The following is a 25,617-nucleotide window of genomic DNA, read 5'->3' as shown; positions in this document are numbered from 1 at the left end:
GTGAAGAAGATAGCCGAGCTGTTGGTACAACCGTGTCAGATGGGTATATGTCAAGAGACCAGACTAACAAATGGTTCACTGCAAGGGGAGTAGCAGCCTTTTGGTAGTTGCAAGGAAGTTGCAAGGGTGGCAGTCTAGATGATTGACTGATATGGCCTTATAATACCAATATAAATAGCCTTGTAATAATACTCAACATGGCTTAGCTATGTTGATACTGCTGCACGGCTGAAAGCAGTGGCAAACTACAGCCGTAACTAACTCCCGAGGACATGCAGCTCTCTCTGTATGAATGACGTACTGATGATGGTTTCCTCCCAAGTAAAATATTCCGGAGGTAAAATATTCCCCCATACGGATCTCTGCATGGGGACTACACAAGAGGAGGTATTTATTAGGAAGATGGATACTGACATTCTACGAGTGAGAATGTGGAATGTTAGAAGTTTAAATCATTGTGGTAGTCATAGGTAATAAATTTGATATTAATCCATATTGAAGAGCAATATAGTGTAAAACAAAGGCTAAAGGTTCCCATCCCACCTTTAGCTTTTGTTCTAGACTTTATTGTGGTGGGTTAGAGAATCTGAAAAGGGAAATGGATAGACCAAAGTTAGATGTAGTTGGTGTAAGTGAAGTACGTTGGCAGGAAGAATTTGTCATTGGGCAACTACAGAATTATCAGCACAAAATCAAACAGAAGAAACGCATTAGTTGGTTTAATAATGATAAGAAAATAGGGCAGTGAATAAGCTACTACAACCAGCATAGTGAAAGCATTATTGTAGTCAAGATGATGAAAGTGTAATAGACTAATATAACTTTAAAGCAATATTCTTTAACCCATGGGTAAATAATGCCAATGTCAAGCTCGAATTATCATTACTACTACTACTACTACTACTACTACTACTACTACTGCTACTACTACTTCTTGAGAGGTATGGGTATGAAGTGTTTACATCCATTTAGTATTAGTATTATTATTTATGTAGTTATGTATGGACGATTGTATTATTTGTGAGGTTATGTCATGAAACATCTGCTGTATATATATTAATATGAGTTTATTTAATGTAAGAGCACATCATTAATAGTATATAATATATTATTACCTGTATAAATAATGTATAATCCAATGTAACATTGTGCAACACACTGTAATATCCAGAACAACGCTATGTACGACGAGAACTATGTAGAACCTTTCTTATATTGTAACTAGGCTATTGGAGACTCTGGAGTTTACAAGAAAATATGTTGTGTGATATCCTTCTAGAAGCCTGGCCAGGCAACATATATAAAGAGGCAGTCTTGATGGTTAACTGAAGTTGTTTTGTTGAGACTTGTGTGGAAGTCATGGTAGCGAGTGTTTGAAGTATGTAAAATGGTTTTGTTGGGTTGATGGTTGACATGCAACTGTTGCAGTCTCTTCTTATTCTTTCGTGGCAGTGTTTTGTTTTATGATGGCTGCTTATCAGTTTGTGCATGTGAACTTGTGTATATAACCTGTAAATAAAGCAGTGTACACAAGTGATAGCATTTTGTGTGCCTCTTTGTGGATACATCATCTGGCGACCGTGACAAGGACATAAGAATAATTTTCGAGTGAATATGAGTGTAAGTCGAAATAGAACATAATGCAAGTGATACTAGAAAATATGTCTGTACAACAACTCAAAGACGAACTCGCGAAGAGAAATCTTCCGATGAACGACAAGAAGAAATTACTGAAGATGTGGTTACTAGAATATCTTGTTGAAAAAGGTGAAGATCCCGAAAAGTTTTTTATTGAGGTGGACGAAGATCCGGAGTCGTCATCGGAAGAGGAGGTAATTTTACCAAAATGTATTCTAACTTAATGACCATGATGCATGCACTCAATGACAAAATCTCGGACGTTGATTCACGAGTTAATTCCACCTTAATGAAACAGAATGCCAAACTATCAGACAAAATTTCAGACAGCAATTCCGGCCTAACAGAACAGATTGCAGACCAAATTTCAAAAGTAAACGATAAATTTCAGACGAAATTTCTCAAGTGAATACAGTTTTAACTGGATAAATATCGCAAATGTACACGCAGGTTTACAAAGTAGAACAATGACTAGAATTGAAAATTTCAACCGTAGATGATAAAATTTAGTCCCAAATCAGTGACGTCACCAATCAATTAGCAGAGCAGATACCGGACATCAGGTCAAAACTGGGACAGGTTGAGCAGATTGATAGTTGGGTAAGCCAGCTGGAAGGTGGCACCTTGAACCTCAAGGAGGAGGTGGAAAGCCAGGTTTCCGGCATAAAACAACAGGTTGAGGGAAGAATTTCTACCGTCGAGGGAAATTTGAAGCCGTATCTCTGCTGTTGAAGGAAGGTTAGAAAACCGGTTTTCGACCAACAAGGGAGATGTGCAGAATATAATGGAAAGCATCCTTCATGCAATAGAAGATAGATTAACTCAGACAGGACCTATCGCCATGCCTCTAACCCCCTTAAAGGACTTTCTGGAAGTCATAATCAATAAAATATGATGGACTACCACTGTAACGCACACCATTGAATGCAGCACTTCCTCACCCATCAAGCAACGTCCATATCCAATCAACCTGGATAAGCGCAATGTCGTCATTCAGAAGATTCAAAAGATGGAAGGGCAAGGCCTCATCAAATCCTCTACATCCTGTTGGGCTTTGCATATTGTCCTACCGAAAAAGAAGAATGGGGAGTATCAACTGTCTGTGGACTTCCGCTAGTTGAACGAGAGGACCGTTAGTGACGCCTACCCCATGCCTGACCTGAAAGACTCGCTGAAACAAGTAAGTGGGTCTAGGATTTTCACCACACTGGATCTCAGCTTTGGATACTGACAAATGGAGGTCGAGAAAAGATCTAAACCACTGACCACCTTCATGACTCCGAGAGGATGGTACCATTTTACAGTAATGCCTTTTGGATTGAAGAATGTTCCTGCAACTTCATGTGAATGATTGTCAGGATATGTTGGAGATTTTCTGTCAAGTGTATCTCAACGACATCTTAATCCATAGCAAGAATTTTCAAGAACACCTGGTACACCTGAAGAAAGTGCTGGAATGACTGAAAATTCAGACTGACCTGCCAACTGGAGAAGTGTCACTTAGCCCTGTCCCGCATAGAATATTTTGGCCATGTCCAAACATCTGAAGGCTTAGAAAGTCAACCAGAGAAGAATAGAGCTATCGAGGAAGCTGAACGCCTGTGGACCAAGTGACAAGTATGTCAGTTCCTTGGCTTGTGTGGATGGTACAGCAGCATCATGCCGCACTTTGAAGAGAAGGTAATACCACTCGCTGATCTACTACATAACAACCGCCCGTTCTGATGGACCAGCAAGGAAGAGGCAGCATTCCAAGGCATTGAGGCTGTGATATGCAACGCTCCCTGTCTAGCCGATCCCGACCCTCAGGGGAAGATATGCCTGTAGATGGACGCCAGCAACTCCGGCCTAGGAGCAGTGTTATTCCAGGAGGGGAGTGACGGCGGAAGGGACATCATTGAGTATGCCAGCAGAATGCTACCTCCCACCGAACAACGCTACTGCACTGTCGAGAAGGAAGCCTTAGCCGTGGTGTGGGCCAGGGGCAAATTCAGAGGCAACTTGGAGGGAAGGAAGTCCCAGCTCTACACCGATAACGCCGCTCTTAAATGGTTGAACTCTGTCTCTGGCTCAAAATCTAAATTGATGCGATGGGCTCTGTTAATCGCAGAATTTGATTTCGATGTGTGTCACTACCCAGGATCGACAAACATAGAAGCAGACAGTTTATCCAGGCACCCGGCGATGGAACCTGAAGCTAGGAGCACTATTGTCGAGAGGGAGTTCCCACGTAAACACCAGAGTGAGCCCAAGGAAACAGTCCTTCTGACCATCAAGAAGGAACTTGATCTGGAAGTAATTAAACAATTTTAAAAAGAAGACAAGCCCTGTAGGACCATGACGCAATGGATTAGGAGACAGAACACCGATAGTCGACTTGTCCCGAGGGAATTCAAGATGTGCGACATGAACTTTCGGGTTGACGGAGGACTTTTAATGTACAGATCGCACCTGTCTTGACACGCCTGCAGTAGTGGTGATCCCTAGACAGCACACGACGGACCTCCTTGAGAAGTTGCACGACAGCACGGAAGCCAGACATCCAGGCGGTGAAGAGACATATCAGTCAATTAAAAGTAATAAACTTCATTTACTGTTGTAATTTGGCTAGGCTAATGATGGTCCACAGTGGACCGAAACTAGTACCTTTTAACGTCATTGTAATGTTTTTGTAAAAACATCAAATGATTTTTTAGTATTGAGAAGGTGGAATATTAAAATTTTGTATTTACTTTAAGCATATCAGTCAATCCGATGAAGTTTCTTCTAGGTCAACATGCGGTAAGACATCCTGGACTATGTGAAGGGTGCTATATCTGCGCCTGCACCAAGGCAAGCAACAGGAAGGCAGGTTCCAGTCAGCGAAAATATGGCCACAACGCTCTTGGGAGGTCATAGCCCTGGTTTTGATGGGTCCGTACCCTAGAACACCAAGGGGTAAAACAGGACTGCTAGTAATCACAGACCTCTTCATAAGATGGATAGAGGCCTTTCCGATATCAGAAGCCACAATAGGACGCGTCATCAGTCTTCTAAAAGATGAGGTATTCAGCTGCTGCGGTTATCCACGGTGCATTGTCGGACAACGGGAGTGAGTTCACGTCAAGGAAGTGGCAGCAAATAATGACAGAATGGGGTCTGGAGCACTGGACCACCCCTGTCTACAACCCAAGGGCCAATCCAATGGAACGTCGGAACCAGGGGCTAAAAAGGATGCTACGGGTCCACCTAATAGACAAAGAACATTGACTGTGGGACCGTCAGATGCCACAGTCACTCTTTGCCCTGCGACGATGCATCAACCTTTTCAATGACTATTCCCCAGCGGAGCTTTTCCGTGGTTGACAGCTATATGGCACCGGGGATTGGGAGATTCGTTCACCACCCACTTCTGGTCAAGATGATACAGCTGTTTCCCTAGCAGAGTGGCAGCGTAAGCAGCACCAGGACATCAAGTAGAAGCAAGCTTTGGCCGAGAAGAGAGCCCTTACCCAACTCAAGGCTCAAGATGTTTAACAGATTGTAATCTTCCTACTAGGCCAACAAGTACTGCGACATAACCACCCAGTCAGTAATAAGATTGGAGGGTTTCACTTAGGTCTTGCACCTAAGTGGGTCAGTCCTGTCGAGGTGGATAAGCAGCTGGGACGTGGGGTCTACTTACTAAGGACTAACCCTCCTGTCAAGGTCCACGCATCGGAGTTGCGGCGAGTCACCCAACCGCTGCATAAATAGAGTAAGCCTTTTACTGCCACGGGTCCACCTGGAGGAGAGGCTACTAATGACACAGCACAATCAGGTCATGAGGTGAACGCATTAACTATCATCGAGGAAGAGGCTGGCAGGGAGGCAAAACTGACCACCGACGCGGTACGTTACGGTCAAGAGGAGGAAAACACATCCAGCGACGTCGAGGAAAAGTGAAGATACAATCTACGACCAAGGCAAAATCTGCGAGATCGATAGACTGTTGAAATTGTTTGAAGTTATAGGGGGGATATTGATGCAGGTGTAATAGACTAATATAACTTAAAAACAGTATTCTTTAACCCATGGGTAAATAATGTGCCAATATCGAGCTCAAATGATGATGATGGTTAATATTATTATTATTATTATTATTATTATTATTATTATTATTATTATTATTCCTTGTGAGGTATGGCTGTGAAGTGTTTACATCCATTTAGTATTATTATTTATGTAGTTATGTACTGATGATTGTATTATTTGTGAGGTTGTCATGAAATATCTGCTTGTATATATATTAATATGAGTTTATTCAATGTAAGAACACATAAATAGTATATAATTTATTATTTTCTGTATATACAAGGTGAACCAAAATTCGTGCACTCGGGTGTCGCAGCGCGACTTCTCACATGCCAGCAATAAAAAATTGTTTCACAAAAGTTCGTCCTGCGAGTATATCTGGCAGAAGAAGTGTGTTGAAGAGTGGCAATCTGGCAACACTGTAACCACATGTAGTGTAACTACCTCTGTCAGCACATTTTAGCCGTGCTGTATAGTTGGTGCAGTGGCTAGAGTTTTGGGTTAGAATGCAGGAGGTCGAGGGGTCGATCCTGGGTTGAGACGTATGTTTTTTATTTCGTAAATGTAGTCCAGATGGTATGATATCTGGCATCTTAATAGTCAACAGCGAATAAATTCACACCCACGATATGGAAAGGGCTTCTTTCAAAGCTGACCAATGAAAACTATTGTTCGTCCATTTCTAGGATCGTAGTATGTAAGTGCAAATGACCATTAAGATGCCGGATACCATACTACCTGGACTAAATTTCTTTCTTTATTTCTTAATCTGCTTACCCTCCAGGGTTGGCTTTTCCCCCGGACTCGGCGAGGGATCCTACCTCTACCGCCTCAAGGGCAGTGTCCTGGATTGTGAGACATTGGGCCGGGGATGAAACTGGGGAGGATGACCAGTACCTCGCCCAGGCGGCCTCACCTGCTATGCTGAACAGGGGCCTGGGTGTGGGACGGGAAGTTTGGAAGGAATAGACAAGGAAGAGAGAAGGAAGCGGCTGTGGCCTTAAGTTAGGTATGATCCCGGCATTTGCCTGGAGGAGAAGTGCAAAACCACGGAAAACCACTTCCAGGATGGCTGAGGTGGGAATCGAACCCACCTCTACTCAGTTGACCTCCCGAGGCTGAGCGGACCCCGCTCCAGCCCTCGTACCACTTTTCATATTTCGTGGCAGAACCGGGAATCAAACGCAGGCCTCCGGGCGTGGCAGCTAATCACACTAATCACTGCACCACAGAGGCGCACCTGGACTACATTTACGAAATAAAAAACATTCGCCTCAACCCAGGATCGACTCCTCGAACTCCTGCATGCTAACCCAAAACTCTATTCACTGCACCAACTGTACATCACGACTAATATGTGCTGACAGAGGTAGTTACACTACATGTGGTTACAGTGTTGCCAGATTGCTACTCTTCAACATCCTTTTTCTGCCGGATGTACTTGCAGGACGAACTTTTGTGAGAGACATTTTTTTATTGCTGGCATGTGAGAAGTCGCGTTGCTACGGCCGAGTGCACGAATTTCGGTTCACCCTGTATAATGAATTATCCAATGTTATCATTGTGCAGTATACTGTAATATCCAGAACAACGCTATGTATGACGGGAACTATGTAGAACATTTCTTATATTGTAACTAGGCTATTGGAGACTTTGGAGTTTACAAGAAAATATGTTTTGTGATATCCTTCTAGAAGCCTGGGCAGGCAACATATATGAAGAGGCAGTCTTGATGGTTAACTGAAGTTGTTTTGATGAGACTTGTGTGGAAGTCATATTAGCGACTGTTTGAAGTACGTGAATTGGTTTTGTTGGGTTGGTAGTTGACATGCAGCTGTTGCAGTCTCTTCTTATTCTTTCATAGTAGTGTGTTTTATGATAGCTGCTTATTAGTTTATGCATGTGAATTTGTGTATATAATCTGTAAATAAACCATTGTACACAAGTGATAGCCTTTTGTGTGCGTCTTTGTGGATACATCAAAGATAGACACTGAACTAATGCCCACCGCATTAGTTTAGGACTATATGCCTACTACTTCAGTGGATGATGAAGAGAGAATATTTAATACAATATGTAAAAAGTGACGAGAATCTAATTGTGATGGGAGACTGGAATGAAGTGTTAGGCCAAGGAAGGGAAGGTAATACAGTAGGAGAATTTAGATTGGGACAAAGGAATGAAAGAGGGAGTCGGCTGGTTGAATTCTGCATTGATCATAATTTAGTCCTTGTTAATACTTCGTTCAAACAGCAGAAACGATGGCTGTATACGTGGATGAGACCTGGGGCCACTGGAAAGTATCAAATACATTTTGGTTAGGCAAAAATTCAGAAATCAGCTGTTGAATTGCAAAACTTTCCCAGGAGCTGTCGTGGACTCTGACCACAACTTGTTGGTCATGAAATACCATCTGAAGTTGAAGAAATTGAAGAAGGGAAGGAATGCAAGGAGATGAGATCTAGACATGTTGAAAGAAAAGAGTGTGAGAGATTGTTTCAAGGAACATGTTGCACAAGGTCTAAATGAAAAGGCTGAAGGAAACAGAATAGAGGAAGAATGGAGAGTCATGAAAAATGAGGTTGGTAGATCTGACGAAGAAATCTTAGGAAGGAAGTAAGGATCAACTAAGAATCATTGGATAACTTAGAAGATACTAGACCAGGTTGATGAATGACAAAAATACAAGAATACAAGAAATGAAGAGGGCAGAAAAGAACACAGGCGATTAAAGAATGAAGTGGATAGAAAGTGAGATAGCTGAAGAAGAATGGCTGGAGGAGAAGTACAAGTATGTTGACGAATGGTGATACAAAAATTGGGAGAAAGGAGATGAGCTGCTCGATTAAGTGGTATGTAATATTTATTCAAACCAATCTTTGAAGTTGTCCTCCTTTTCAATACAGTTTATTTTATTTTTAATTTTTTTTAAATATGTAGGGATATCCATTTTACATATGTTCTCTCAATAAGAGTTAACAGAAGCAAGAGCACCCATGCCCGGGGTCAAGGGGGGGACCGCCGCCCCCCCCCGCCCCCACCCTTAGCTCTCAGAGAAAGGCAAAATCTAATGTAGTCAGGTGTTTTTCTTTCAAGAAAATGATTTAAAAGTCGGTATTATGTAGAAGTGCTAGTACCACCCCCTCACCAACAGGCAGAGGATACCTTGGGTGTTATTCTACCATGGAATACAAGTCGCCATTCATCTTCCAAAATAAAAATACTACATACCCCCAGATCTAGCCCTCCCCCCCCCCTCACCTACAGACTGTCATATGGGTGCCCATGGACAGAAGTGGAGTAGTTAGAGCACCTTAATAAAAGTTTTCGAACATAAACGTTAAAGTGTATCATTAAGAACACGCATCCAAGGAAGAACCGTTATATTGATAGACAGTAGGACAGAATTTAAATAACTACCCAAGTGATTCAACGGCGTTAAATTCATAGTCAGTTTATGTATCCCAGAATTTTATTTAAGGATTAACATTGTCTCAATGCTTTCTTCTCCACACAAGTAGCTATTCTAGTCAAGTGGGTACTTTTATGTATTGTTGAACAAGGCATTTTAAAATAACATGAACTAAATAGTTACAAAAATTAAAAAAATTATAATCAGAATTCTTGTTGTAATTGAAGATTTTGAGTTGAGAAACTGGCTGATGATGCCCTAAATAAGGGCGAAACATGTCCCAACAACTGAATCGATGTAAATGTAAAGATTCCGTTTAAAGAAAAATAAATTGTAATGAAAAGGTGGACACCTTCAAAGATTGTTTTAAATAAATATTATATGACAGCTCAATACGGACCACGAAATGAGATAACATGTAATAAGTGGTATGATCCGAGATGTCAGTGGAGAGATGGCGCGGAATGACATTAGCAGACAAATATGTTTGAGTAGTGTCTTTAAAAGTAGGAAAGATCACAATATGAAGATAAAATTTGAATTCAAGAGGACAAATTATGGCAAATGTTCATTTTTAAGAAGGGCAGTTATGGATTGGAATAACTTACCAACGGAGATGTTCAATAAATTTCCAGTTTCTTTGCAGTCCTTTAAGAAATGGCTAGGAATACAACAGATAGGGAGTCTGCCACCTATTTAACTGCCCTAAATGCAGATCAGTAGTGATTGAAGGGTTTATTATCCTAGGAAAGTTACAGTATATGGTGGATACAGGAAAATCAAGGAAACCTTTGGAGAAAGGAAATTAGGTGTATGATTATTAAGAGCTGTGATGAAAAAACTGTTCTAGGGAAAGAAGACAAATCAGAAAGAAGGCTGGAAATATCCAACAGTTGTATCAAGGTAAAGACATAGATGCTATGTTTCTGGAGCAAGAAGAGTCTGTTGATGCTGATGAAATGGGAGACCCCATTTTGAAGGCAGGATTAGACAGAGCTGTGAGAGACCTAAATGGAAACAAGGCACCTGGAATTCATGACAATCCCTCTGAATTACTGACTGCCTTAGGAGAAACCAGCATGGAAATGTTATTCCATGTAGTGTGTAAGATGTATGAGACAGGAGAACTGCCATCTGATTTTCGGCAGAATGTTGTTATACATATTCCCAAGTAAGCTGGTGCTGACAAGTGTGAAAACTTTAATTAACTGACTGGCAGCCATGAGTTTGATACTACACTGCCAACTCTATGTTGTACCTTATGTTTTTACCTCTGGCAACACGATTACGTGTTTTTTCTAACTCAGCCATGATGAACACTCTTATATATTTTCACGCTTATTTTTATGTTTGAACATTCTGATTGACTGACTGGTAACAATGATATCCTAATGATTTTAATTATTTCACTACCAGCTCTGTATTATAGCCTACTTTCTGTTCTTATACTCTGTCTCAACTCGATTGTGTTTTTTCTTTTAGCCATGTTGTAACATTCCATGTTAACAATGATATCCTAATGATTTTAATTATTTCACTACCAGCTCTGTATTATAGCCTACTTTCTGTTCTTATACTCTGTCTCAACTCGATTGTGTTTTTTCTTTTAGCCATGTTGTAACATTCCATGTTTTTTCACACTAGTTTTAAACCTATTTTCATTTTATAAATATAAATGTTGATTCTTAGGGTGCCATATATGTTAAGGACACTAGGTTCAGGGCCCTGACCTAACTTTAGGCTAAGATTTATTTTCGGCTGATGATGCTTACTACTGTTAAGCGAAACATGTCCCATCTTACAACGCCTGTTGTAATGTTTATTTCCTAAATATAGGAAAGATAAGTATTGGAAAGGTGGTGTTAACTATTATTCTTGTTTTAATGTTCATATCTGATGTCCAATACGGTCTACAATGAGATTTATTACTTGTAAAACATGATTTCTTCAACATGTGCAAGAAAGTGAAACAAGTAACTGGTGCATACAACAAGAAGGGTAGTGCAATCCTCCTTAATAAGATTGGTGACATCTTAGCAAGCACAGAAGAGAAACTGAAGGAATGAATGGAATATGTACAAAATCTCTTCTTGGACCTCAGAAATGAGGATCATGGTGCTTGGGCGGAACGATGGTGTGGATATCATACGTGCAGAAGTAGAGTATGTCGTAAGAATATCGAAGAATGGGAAGGCTCCAGGTGCTGATGAGATGTGGCTTTAGATCGCACAGACACAGATAGGTCTTATGGCGACGATGGGATAGGAAATGCCTAGGAGTTATAAGGAAGTGGCCGTGGCCTTAATTAAGGTACAGCCCCAACATTTACCTGGTGTAAAAATGGGAAACCATGGAAAACCATCTTCAGGGCTGCCGACAGTGGGATTCGAACCCACTATCTCCCGGATGCAAGCTCACAGCTGCGCGGCCAACTTGCCCAGTGAATTTGCAGTTTACCAGTGTGATACTTTCCCTGAATATATTGTACATGGACCTAGCATTGATGTGAATTGGGGCAACATTGCAGAGCTTAAAAATGAAAGTGGACAAATTGAGTATAAATCCTTAAGTAATGCTGTATTTGCAGTACTAAGTGTACCTCACAGTACCTCTCCCACAGAAAGAGTTTTCAGTGTTCTTAGGAAAAATCAGACAAAATTCAGGCCTACATTAAGTACATCTACACTGGAATCGCTTATGGTTCTGAAGACGAAAATGTCATCTCAGGGGGAAGTATGTTTCAAGAAAACCTACACTGAAAAGCAGCTGCTGGGTGCGAAACAAGCTACAAAGATTTTTTTATCGTAGAACTAACAGGTAATGAGCAAATGTTATTGTGTAATGTGATATACTTTAGAATAGATTGCTGTAGGAAAGGGCAAACGGGGTGCTTTGGATTTGACTCATAAAAGTTTTGAGGGTTTGGGGGTTGCATGAGTAAAAATGGGATTACTGATAACCTACTTCAAAGGTTGGCACCTCTGTGTAGTGCCCTTTGTGATAAATGCCGCAACGTTAATGCTGACGGTGTGAAACTTCTTCATGACAATGCCTGTCCCCATGGTGATGTTCCTGTTCATGAGAAACTCTCCAAATTTGGGTGGGAGGTGCTCCAACATCCACCATACAGTCCAGACCTGACACCGTTGGACTTTCATCTGTTTGGCCCCATGAAGAAATTCCTGGCCGGCCAACACTTTGTGACAGATGCGGAAGAGAAATCAGCTGTCCGCAGATGGCTATACTCAAACCAAACGGACTTCTACGAACAGGGAACATTGAAACAGGAACCACAATGGTAGAAATATGTTAAGAAACTTGGTGACTATGAAAAAAAAAAAGGTCAAAGATGAAAGCATTTGTGATTTGTTTGGTTTCGGCACATATAAAAAATTTTGTGAAAAAATTATTGTGCGTTACTTTCCGATCTGCCCTCCTGAATAAATAGTTTTTAATAAATTCATTGAACTTATGCGAGTGAAATGAAATGATAGTTGGAAACACATAGTTCGAGAAAAGTAACTCGAGAAAAATAAGATGTGGCTGGAGAGAAAGGAGAATGAAGTCACTCATGGTTTACGTTCTGATAGAGAAAAGAAAAGAAAAGAGCTACTAGGTATCGCCATAATGCCTGGAGAAACATTTGATAGTGATCACAGGGTAGTGGTTTCAAAGTTAAGGATTGGGAAGGTGGCAGTAATAAATGAGCATAGAGAAAGAATGAATGTATGGAAATTGAAAGAGGCGGAGAATAAACAGACTTATTTAGAAAAGCCAAGATTACAAAATCAGAAATAAGAGATACGGAAGAAGAATGGAAAGTTTTAAGGTAGTGTTTGTGGAAACAACTGAAGAAATCTATGAAAGGCTTAGAAGTAAGAAGAAAGCAAAAGAAACACTGTAGTGGAATGAAAAATACAAGACAGAAAAAAGAAATTTTGGTAGGTATGGGATAAAGGTAGGAGTGAGAAAGAGAAGTAGACTATGAAGCCAAAAGGATGTGTCAGGAGATAGTGGAGGAAGAGAAACAGAAATAATGAACAAAGTTTGCAGGGGAATAAGAAGAGGATTCCAGTCAGGCCAAGAATAAACAGTATGGATTCATAAAGAACAAGCGATCACCCCTACGAAACAACAGTAAATCTAATGGATAAACGAGATAGTCCAATCATTGAAGCTCTTGCCGTTAAGAGAAGATGGAAAATGTACTTACAAAATTTACCGAATGTGGAATGGGACCTACATGAATCGAATGAAGAATTAGAGATACTGATAGAATCCACGTGATGAAAGTGATGTAACTCTCTCAGAAGTAGAAGAAGCACTAAAGAAGATGAGAAATGGGAAATCCCCAAAAGTGGATGAAATTAGAAATAACTTGAGCTTCTTTGAATTTGGGAATATATTGGATAAGTAGGGCTGTTTAAAGATACCTAGAGACAAGAAAATCCCAGAAGATTGGGAAAATGTAATTATTATCGCTACATTTAAGAAAATAAACCAAGGAGTTTGTTGAAACTACAGAGGAATTACTACACTGAATCTGCATGTAATGAATGTTTGAAAGAATTCTAGATAAAATATTAAGGGCACTGGTGGAACCCCAACTGGAAGAGGAACAACATGGATTTAGGAGTGGAAGATCAACAGTGGACCTGATTTTTGCAATGCAACAGATTGTGGAAAAATATTGGAAATACAACAAAGATCAAATTCTGACCTTCATCAATTTGAAGAAAACATTATTGTATTCCTAGAGATAGAATTTGGTTGGCCTTGGAGGAGGAAAAGGTCCTATATATAATGGCAGAGGCTCATAGAAGCAACCAACTTTTCTGGATGCCATACATAGTCCATAAATGAGTATGGGAAGCCGAACTCAATTTTGGAAAAGCTGCCGCCAAAGATTCTCTTTCTAATGAACAGATGGTCCATTGTTAGGCCTTTGCCGGGATAGAGTTAAATCGTAATTGGTATCATGTGATCTTCTCTGATGAGACTTCTTTCAGTTTGGCGGAGGTTGGGTCGGTTCATGTTTACAAGCCATAGAAAGCCCAATACTATAGAAGATATACATCAGAGTGTTCGTGCAGTAGTCACATATGTGTTGCATTGGGGGGTGGATAGCATTCGATGAGGCTGGAGTGCTTCAGCAGATAGATGACTGTTTCACATTGGAGCTCTATCCAGATGAGGTAATACAGTTTGTGTCAGACAATTCCCCAGTCCACACAAGCGGACATGCTCAGGGCTGATTTTTTTGAGTGGGACTCCATTAAATGGCTCAGTTGGTTCCCTTGAGCTCCAAACTTAGACCTGATTGAGTATGTGTAGGCAAGGTGAAAACACCATACTGTGCCGTGGTATGGGTTGCAGTCAAAGTTAAATCAGCAGTAACATACAATGTTCAGCTTTGGGGAGTAATAAATTCCTAATTCTAGTGGTGCGCTGAGACACCCTGAGGTGTTCCGTGGATGTGCATAGACAGATATAAATAAGATATTCCTAGCGTTAAAGAGAACAACAGCAGAGTTAAGGAACACCGCAATAGGAGGTATGGGATAGGCGATCAAAAAAATGTCAGTAATTCCGATTTACTGAAACAAGCATATTCTAAATTACAATTTTCAACTGTGTTAAATTTATTATTTCAGTTGGCATACGAGCATTGATTTAAATGAGCTTTATCTGGCCGGGAATCGAACCTGGGACCTCCGGGTAAGAGGCAGGTTTGCTACCCCTACACTACGGGATCATTCAATGATTCCTTGGACAAATTTATGATCAGAGGGTGAAATTGGTTGGGCATGTTAGTGTTTTTGCTGTTTTTTTTTAGCAAGGTTATTATTGAGTTTAGAGCTCATTAACAGGGTTTCTTCGCTAATACATTAAATAATCTATTGTCAACTTCAGCTTGAAATAGGTTCCAGTGAGCATCTGAAAGTAAACTTGTAGATTTTACTTTCACCATGTTTTTAACACTTTTTAATGTCATTGGTGTGTGTTTGTACATTGGTATTAGATGTGTTTGTACAGTTTTACATTAAGGCTGATGATGGCCAGCCAAAGCTAAAACTAGTTCCTAGATTAGAAATGTAATGTAAACATTGCATAATATAGTATTGAAAAGGTGGACCATTATGACATAAGGTTAGTTATTATTGTAAACTTGTTTTTGTTATTGTTCCCTTCCACACTTTGGTGTAAGGTACACAAATATTGAGATGCGTTTGGTTCTGAAAATCTCTGGTATTTGCTTCTCTACAGTATATAAAGTTGATTTTGTGCTTGCAGAAATTTAGGGGCTTTTTCCAGGGCTGGACAAATCTGAAAAAATCTATGCACAATTTCTTAGGAGGAACCAGGCATGAAGAATAAAATACTTGCTTACCACTATAGCAATAACTAATAGGATCTCATCACCTTCAGTTGCCACTACTGTTTCCTTCTTAGTCCCTCCTAACATGACGATGTCTATTTGTTTTAAAATATGAGTGCTCTGCTGATTTTGTTTGTTCAAGATCTTCTTCATTCACATTGTGTGTGTGCAGTGACAATCTCAAGTTACTTAGTAAATTCATAGTATTAATCCCCTTCTCACATAAAGCTGTTGACATTAATAACACTGCAACAATGCTCATGATTTTTCTGAGAAAAGTTTGTTCATTCATTCACAATAATTAGGTGACTATACATTTTTCTTTTCTGTCACCATGGCAAACTGGCACCTGGGATTTGTCCAGCTGTGGGTTTTCATTCAGGGTCTTATTTATAATGTTTGTACTATAAGAGAGATGTTCTCTTGGTTGCACTCTGGTCAGATTAATCACTCACGATCTTATTGTTAAGTACAATCTTTAATCTTTCTGGAGTGGAAAGTAGTTTAACTTTCCCCTCAATTTTGTTGCTTTCTTTGTGAGTTTCATATGTTATCACTTCACCCAAGCCCAACATTTTGATGGCACATTCTGTTGGTTTATTGTATGGTAATGCAACACCATTTCTTCTCTTCATCAGAAAATTTGGTTGATCTCTACATAGGTTTTCAAACTCGACAACAAAGCATATCACTCTTCGAACACTTGTTGAGTTTCATCCATTGAGACACAATGAGAGTATACATCTCTCTCACTCTCTCTCTCCCTTCAATATGCCAGATAAATGCTTCTCCATATGAAAGCTTTATCATCTTTATATTTTAGATCTTAAATGTGCCAAATAATGCATGTTTTTTTGTTTATCTATGCATGTCTGTACACCCTTTTTTTTTAACCTAATCTTGATGTGTATATTGAGGGAAGACAAGAAATGTGCACTCTTTAAATAAACATGCTAAAATTAAGGATCATTCAGAAGGCTTCATTCTTCATTAAAGAAAAATGTTAATCCATTCAAAGAAACAAATGGGTAAATGGAAGATACAGTACTATCATATATTAATCATATGTAATTAAAAATTAGTAACTTGAATTGTTAAAACTAGACTTCTTCTCTTCTCTAGACCTGTGAATTCATATTTCTAATACTTATATTGGTACTACGGTTCTTTAATTTGCATTATTTTGCTTTTAAGTGAACTTTGAAGACTTAAATTTGGAAGAACTACTTGTCACATTCTACTGTACTTGTTTACCTGTATTATGGCAATTTTCTTCTTTTTCAGTGATATCTGCCAGTTCAGACACAACTGTAAAAGTGTGGAACGCTCATAAGGGATTTTGCATGTCCACTCTACGAACTCACAAAGACTATGTGAAGGCACTTGCATATGCTAGAGACCGCGAACAAGTGGCTTCGGCTGGGCTTGATCGAGCCATTTTCCTGTGGGATGTCAATACCCTCACTGCACTTACAGCCAGCAATAACACCGTTACCAGTAAGTTTAATACATGTATCATTGACCAAAAAGGACGTGAGGATGTGTCAAATAAACCTACAGTAGTTGTGATGGTAGAGAGCTGTGTAACAGATAGCTTGTTATTTAATAGTGTTCAGGTGTAGTAATTATGGTATTTTTTCCTTCAGTATGCTTAAGTATCCCGTGGGGGTTTTCTTGCCTGTTCCCTATTGTCATAAATGAAAGAGAGGTTCCACCTAATCAATACTATTTTATTGTCACATGTAGGACCGGTTTCGACCTCTCAAAAAGTCATCCTCAGCTACACTAGAATTGCATTTACATATTATGCCTCATATTGAGAGTTAATGACATACTCTAGAATTCAACGATTTTAAAGTGGTTATACCCATGTTGAGAATTCAATATTATACAATTATAAAAATTAATTGCTCTTATTACACTCAATGTACATATGTGAGGAACTAATATGAGTTTGTCTTTTCTTTAATGTGATGAGTATATCAGAGTATTTTTAAACATAGGCATTTGCCTAGTCAGTTTAATTGATCTCCAATCTTTTGAATATTTAGTCCTGTATGAAATGAACGTAATTGAACAATTGTAAAATGATCGGTATTATAGTCGTTTTAACACATTGCTGACCGGAAGCTTGAGCTTGTCACATACCCTGTGGACCGGACATTTTTCTACTAACCATACTAGGGTGCACTTGATTATAAAGACGTTAATAAATATTAAACCAGTCAATATTTTATCTTTAAAGTTGGTATGGGTACTCTCCAATGCCCCTAGTAATAGTGGATCTGCCTTTCAAAAACCATATTCAGCGTCAATTCCTAAAACATCGTTAATGTTTACATCGTTGTCGTCGTCAGAATCACTTGAATAAATAAGTACACTAGCTAAATTACGGCCTGTAGAGGCTTGAATATCACTTCCGCTATCACTCTCACATTCAGTTTCCACTAATTCATTAGACTATTTCCATTTGAACGATCATCGGCATATAATTCTTCTAAAATATCGTCGTCAGCTAACACCGTATTCCGCGGGCGCTCCATCTTGTCATTGACTGAACCGGCAGAAAGAAAGTCGACGTTTCGAAACTAAATCAAAGAATAAAAGAGGCCGTGAATAAAAGAAAAGTGGCAGATATACATCTACGATTTATTCTACTCAATGTGCACATCCGAAATAGTTCAAGATATGGTCAAGAAATGTCACAGGAAGACCGAAAGAATGTCGTGAATAAAACCGAGATTTCTCGGGGCCCGTCACCTACCGCTGGCGAGCGTACTACGAGATTTCTCGGGGCCCGTCACCCATGTGTTAACAATAATTTACACTAAATGTAGAGATATGCATGTTGATAGTTCAGTAAAACAAATGACTAGCCAAAATAAAACATTAGTAAATATAGTTTAACGTGCTTGACTGCACTGTTGATTGTCTAATGCGGCAGGTAATATTGGTTCTTGCGTTGTACGGTTCCGGTTATATTAGAAAAATAAGAAGTTAGCACATAAACAAACACTTAAACACATTAAAACAATAAAAGTCATTTAGTGGACATGGTTTAACTTAATTGCACTGTTGACTGTCTCAAGCGGCAGATAATAGTAGTTCTTGCGTTGTTGCAGTGGGTATTATGTTAGAATTATGTGAAATAGCTCATAAGCAAAACTCTTAACACATTAAAACATTAAAATCACTGTAATGTGCGTTGTATGTAAACTTCAGTTAACAGTCCAAATTAATAAGAGACAGACACTTTCTTATGTTGTTTGCAAGTTTTAAGTTTAAATTATTGTAATCATTGCCAATATGTATTGAATATTACTCAACCACTTTCCAATTTAGTATTTGTAACTTTTGGATAATCTATTTGTTTGACGTTGATTAATGTTCTAGAAATTGTTCACTTTTTGAATCCAAGGTCGTTAATGGTGACTCTTTCCTTTCTTATGATGGTGAATATCTGCAAGTCGAAATGATTGAATTAGAAATTCTGATTGAAATAAAAGTTGAATACTAGTGTGAGTTCTATGAAGTTTACTTACTGCTGTGGGGTGGTTGAGATGTTTGCTGTTTGGCTGTCTGTCGCGTATTGTACCTTGTACTTCTGATAATGTTGTCGGCTGTTGTGGAGGGGTTGGAGGGGTGTGTGGGGGAAGCCTTGTTGTGTGTATGGGCGGGGCCGGGCGTGTCCACTGTCTGCGCTATGGCTTGCGTATGACGCTGTTTGTTAACTAATTTGATGTAATCATTCTTTATAATTGGGATAATTTTATTAAATAAAATGTTGGTTTTCTCAGTTAGTTCGTTGATATTATAATTGGGATTTGTATATTGATCAAATTTTATGTATAACTCCTCGTATATATTAAGCAAAGGGCCTTTCGGATTTGTATTTAATATTTTCAAATCATTATCTATATCCGTAAAATTATGTTTGTAATCGTGCATGTGCTGTCCTATTGCAGAGAAATGATTATGCTTAATAGCGTTGACATGTTCATTATACCTTATGGTGAAACAGCATTAACATTGCTGAACGATTTTCAGAAAGAGGTGAATTCTCCATGCTCAAAGTGCAAAACAGAACAGATTCTTTGATTTTTTTCTGTGCGACAACAATGAGTCAAGCTCAAACAAGAATTGTGTAAAACGTTAGTGGACCTCGTATAGTTTAATTCACCTTAGTATTGTAATTGTTCAGGTGTGTCTACACTAGAAAATGCAAAGATAAATTTTATGAATGCGTACCATATTTAGATTTCAATTTACATAAAATAACCTCTCAAAAATTAGATTTTCTTTGTGGGTGCTTATTTATTTGAGTCAGAAGCAATAACATACGATGTTGTAAGGGAATGATACAAATATAAATTTAAAAGTTAAAAATAAATAAAATATATCATATTAAGTGATCATGCAGAAATGGGCCACTTTCATAGCACCATCATAGCCTCCAATTAACTCTTGCATTATGCAAGAGTATGGGCACAGTTTGCAGGTATGCAGTTGTAACATTGTCTGTCTCTCCCAACACACACAGATCGGAACACTGTAGGTACCCCATTTACATAAATTCACTATACATCTCCCCACACCACTCTGTGATGTCTGTCGAGTGTTCGCCAGATTTCCCAGTTGGTGTCATGACCTGCAGGAAGGCATTTTTTGGCCTTCATCCACTCTGATGGTATAATGGATGGCCATAGCTGTGTCCTGGCTACCTCAGGTTTTGCAGTGGGCATTGTTGTGGATAATTCTGGGTTATCCATAGTTAAATCCCATCCCCTTGAACTACATACAAACCATTTTCAACTTTATAGAGCCTGTGTTAAAAATCATTCACTTAGTCAGTTTTATAGTTTAGGAAATAATTTTGGCATTCCATTAAAAAAAAAAAAAAAACTGTGTAGCTTTTGATGCTCACAAAGCTCCAGTAATGGTAGGATTAAAAAATTGTATGGCAGGATGTTTGAGTGGGAAGTGAGTAACATATTCATTGTGGGCTGCCCTTTGTCTATTAATCTTGCTGCAGAGTAAGAGGTGGCATGTTTGCCCATGAATGTACAGGAAGGTATATGGTATTTACTAGTGCGTTAGACCCCTCCTTTTCCTACTTTTACAGCCAAAAAAAGTAAAGGGGGGTCCATTATGCGATAACCTCAAATTTTGTGCAGCGAACTCATGACCCCAGGCTATAAATTGTACATCCAAACATTCTGCACTATTCTTTAACAAAATTATGTATTGGAGTTATACTAGCTATTTTCGTTGGAAGGTAGTATTTCTAAATGTAAAAAGACAATAAATGGTGAACATGACTTTCAGGCCATCATATAAATTAAATATAGTCCGTTTTGTTACCGGTACTCATATCACATCATTCGTTACATCTCATTAATTCCTCTGATGAGGTTGACGTCAGGAAGGGCATACGATCGCAAAAACTCGCTACAAAGATCCGTCTCACTTCATACTCGACCCCGTGGAGGAAAGGGATAAGGTTATCGTATTATCATATTATGCAATATTGAAACAAAAGAACTTAATGGCCAGTCATTTGTCTCTGTCAGTTGGGCAGTAGGCCTACCACACAGTAAATCTGATCACTGCTTTCATTTGAATTATCTTTCGCCACCAAATTCCCTGCTGCAGGTGTGTCATCATTCTAAGTGACATAATTTTCACTGCCATCTCATCAGCCGCTTCAGCCATGCACTGCAGCACTGCAATCGAGAGCATACGAGGTCCCGTCTTTTTGAACCTTTTAAAAATGGTTTCGTTCCCTACTGTAGAGTCTAAATAGTGTGAATCTATTCCCAAATGGTTTCTGGAGATGGTGTTTGATTCCCAGTTAGTGTATGTGTAGCAGTAGCCACTCCTTCCAAATAAAGGCGTGCCAAACCACCAGCTGATAACTAGCATATGAATCGAGTTGTACTTCCAAATGTAATACATAGTGACTGGAAGCATTCTTTTGATAACTGCACCTGTTGAAAGCAGCCCCTTATTTTTAAGTATATTTCATGCTTGTTCTCTACATTTATCACTTCAGGATTTACGTAAACAGCTGTACATGAGATAAGAGAGACCACATTGTTTAGGTTAGGTATGCTTTCGCCCGCATAGTGCCAAAAGTTCCAGGACGGAAGGAATAAAATAACAGGAATGCTACATTTATGGATATCTACAGGTGTGGCGGTAATGCGTTTTATTATCATAATGTTTAATTTTGTACGTCCGTTGTCTCCATTTCTTTTCATTAATGCATACCCTAGTATGTTTTGTTTGGCATCTCCGAAAATTGTTAAAAGTACGTGGGCACATAAAATTTTTATTATTATTTGTTAGGTACGTTGGCGCGTAAACCAATCATTATAATTGGATAGCTTTCATCACGTTTTAAACTTACTTCTTTCCAATAAATACCTATATCAGCCTGAGTTACGATCTTATAAATAGCAACAACCATGAATATTTCTCAACTAAAGTAGTTTCCTCATCCTGAAGTGGTGCAGCTCTTTCTAGACACACCCCCAGTGGAGGGGAGTTACATGTACCCTTTATACTGCATATCAACCTTCCTGCCATTCGTAAATCTCTGCCAGTACAGTACCGGGAATCGACTTCAGACTCCCGAGAACGGCAACTAATTGTGCTAACCATTATGCTGGCAGACTTTATTAACTACAAAACACAGATGTATACATGATGCATGCTTGCAATGCGCGAGTTGGACACGAAGCTTTTCACCTATTTGTGCGACACCATCAGAGCTGCAGTAGGCGTATGCTACGGAGGCGGACATTTCATAACTTTGAAACACAGATGTACCGCATGACTTTGATGCGATTTTTCATTGCGTAGGTCATACTGACAAAACTGTTCCCAGATTTGTGCGATGTCATCAGAGCTGCAATAAGACTCGTACCCACTTCGATACAGAATCATTGTTCTTCTTGGGCACATTACGTTGGAGGGTCTTGTATGCGAGATTTATTTTTTTCATTTTCTTCGTCTAGAAAAGCCAGGGTGGCTTCGAATCCGCGAGGGGGTCTATTACATGAGTAAATATGATAATTGCTATTTTATTATCTGGAAAGGAGTGCTAAGAGGAAAGGAAAGTTCAGAGAATTTCAAAATTTACACAATACAGGCGTGAAAACAATTCTGAAACCTGTGCCTACTCAATTATTATTATTATTATTATTATTATTATTATTATTATTATTATTATTATTATTATTATTATTATTATTATTATTATTATTATTGAGAAGGTGTTTATAAAGAATTTTACAGGAGTGGGACCCTGTGATTATGTGATTAGTTTATTCAAAAGCAGAATTGTGAGTAAGAATTCTCAGTTAGGAACTCTGAGAAATTTCTAAACACATTCAAAGTGCACATGTTTTGTTCATCTGAAGAGGAGAAACATTGTGGTAAGATTTCACCACACTCTCAGTTAAATAGAAAACACCGGGCGAGTTGGCTGTGCGCGTAGAGGCGCGCGGCTCTGAGCTTGCATCCGGGAGATAGTCGGTTTGAATCCCGCTATCGGCAGCCCTGAAAATGGTTTTCCGTTGTTTCCCATTTTCACATCAGGCAAATGCTGGGGCTGTACCTTAATTAAGGACATGGCCGCTTCCTTCCAACTCCTAGGCCTTTCCTATCCCGTCGTCGCCATAAGACCTATCTGTGTCGGTGCGACGTAAAGCCCCTAGCAAAAAAAAAAATAGAAAACACAGTCATAAGTTTCACTGAAAATTTATATTTTTTTCAATTTGGTTTACATCACACCGACACAGATAAGTCTTATGGTGATGATGGTGTAGGAAAGGCCTAGGAGTTGCAAGGAAGTGGCCATGGCCTTAATTAAGGTACGGCCCCAGCATTTGCCTGGTATGAAAATGAGAAACCGTGGAAAACCATCTTGAGGACTGCCGACGGTGGGGTTCGAACCCACTATCTCCCGGATGCAAGCTCAGAGCTGTGCACCACTAAACGCACGGCCGACTCACCTGGTCACTGAAAATAACTAGAAGTGCTGGTGATATTACAAGCCAGACTTTGTCACGTGAAGGACAACTGTTCATGTTTTTTTCTTCACTTAAATCTCTCTTTTTTTTTTTTTTTTTTTTTACTTCTTCTCTCCTTTTTTTCCTCATTTGAGATCCAGACATACCTCTTCAGTTAGGTGTGCTGCGTATCCAGTTACAGTAAAACCTCGTTAATTCAAAGTCATTGGGATGCAAAAATTGGACTTCGAATTACGTGATTTCGAATTAAGGGACACTGGGACTGAAATTTCCAATTCCTGTAAAAATTAAGATATCACCTGAATATTTTGTTGTCTCAAGGTATATACTATTATGGATATATGTACTAAGTTTGATCAGTGTAGCTTTACTAGTTTCATAGATATTAATTATTTTCCAATATTTATATGCAAATTATTCAAATATTCTAAATGTTAAGCATATCAAAGCCATCCAGATAGCACATTTTTTAAGTAATGGTACCTTATTCTTATATAAATGAAACTGTGCATCGTTTTTGAGATTGTATTACTTACTATGGGGATAGGACTTTTTCCCCTGTTGAGGTTTATTTTTTGTAAAATTATTGAAATTTTAAGTTTTGAAATTATTTTACAGGCAAACCAGAATTTCAATCATAAAAGTAATGCACACGTTTATGGATAATGTACTAAGGAACATTCATGTGAATTTTCAAGGTAATAGCATCATATCTGTAATGGGTATGACATTTTATACATCTGAAAATGTGAAACTGAGAAAATAGCATTTTTCTAAAGTCATGCATATTTTTTAATATTGTCAGTTGACTTACTCATTAGAACTATCCTCCAGCATAATTAACACTCTCCGTCTTCCGCTTTTCAGCCTCTTTCTTCATTTTTGTGACCTTCGCCTTTCGTCGAGTTGATTTTTTCTTCTCAGAGGACGATCGCTGTATTTCATACTTTCTGGGAGCATCAGCCTAAGGACTGATTTTTCTGTCACATGAGAGACTGAAGTTCTTTTGATATCCGACTTCAAGTGTATTGTTGCACTGCACCCCTTATTGAACTCTGCCACAGCACTGCATACACCAATTTCAAGTCTTTTTCTTTATACAAAATTTCCTTTGGACTCTTTCTCCAAATGCTAGAATGTAGACTTTCGTTCTGATTCTGCGTGGCACCACGGACACATCGGGATAGTACTTCATCAGAGGCCAGCCTCTGATACACAGGCATAATCTTACACACTAATGGCTCAGAAAGTTCTACCGACATTTTATCATGACTCTGAGGTACCATACCTTCTGCTATGCTTTTGTTATAGAAGCACTAATCATCTAAGCCTTGGGGGCATTTCTTATGTTGGGGCTTACAGTTGGTGGATATGTAACGGTAGAGTGTGGCAGAGATAGCATTTTTCATGTTTGCTACATTAAGTGTGATTTTTACAATATAATTCCTATAATAGCTGGTAAGCTTGGTAACTGTAGCATTAGTAAGACCAACTGAACGGCCACCTAACTGCACACCCTTCACTTTCCAAGTTTGTAGCATCTGTCCCAAACCTTTTCCCATTCACTTAGCAATGTGGTTTACACACTCCTCCTTCAGTACTGTGTTGGTGCCATACACCACATTTCAAAATTATGTGATGAAAAACGCATAAATGCGTGTGCAGGATAATGTTCGGTGAGAATCGAAGAGGAAGGGGCGTTTAAATGGCTGTGCAGCAGGCATTTAAATGTCCCGCTGTGCCTTTAAAAATGGCGGAACGTGGAAAATTATATCGCTAATTTATCCGCAATGGTCAGGGGTAGAGCATTATGTGAAAATCGAAAAATCGAAATATTTGATAAAATATGCCTAAAACTCAGTCCCAGTGTCCCTTAACTGCCAACTCGTAATTCAGAAATGCCAACCCTTGCCGCATCACAAAATATCCTTAGACCCGTTACTGTATGTAATTAACTTTGATTCACAGTTTAAACCTTTCAGATGGCTTGGAGGAAACTATTTCCAAAATGTAGCTATCCAACAAGATATATTTACAGTATTCAAATAATGCACTTGGATAGCATAATGACAAACATAACCTCACGCAGTGAAAGAGAG

At 39.0% G+C, this 25,617-nt stretch overlaps 1 protein-coding gene across 4 annotated transcripts in view; it reads left to right on the top strand.

The window, feature by feature from the left end:
• LOC136857814 (WD repeat-containing protein 48) overlaps window positions 1–25,617 on the top strand; it is a 288,788-nt gene that overhangs the window by 31,905 nt on the left and 231,266 nt on the right. For all 4 annotated transcript variants that reach the window (XM_067136763.2, XM_067136762.1, XM_067136764.1 and 1 more), the window contains exon 3: window positions 16,767–16,979. In XM_067136763.2, the coding sequence (XP_066992864.1) occupies window positions 16,767–16,979 (213 nt within the window). The remainder of the gene's footprint in view (window positions 1–16,766; window positions 16,980–25,617) is intronic.

The sequence above is a fragment of the Anabrus simplex genome, chromosome 1 (genome assembly GCF_040414725.1).
Source record: "Anabrus simplex isolate iqAnaSimp1 chromosome 1, ASM4041472v1, whole genome shotgun sequence".
In the NCBI taxonomy this organism is placed as follows: domain Eukaryota; kingdom Metazoa; phylum Arthropoda; class Insecta; order Orthoptera; family Tettigoniidae; genus Anabrus; species Anabrus simplex.
Note: the sequence above shows the minus strand (reverse complement) of the source record. Positions and strands in the feature narration are given on the sequence as shown.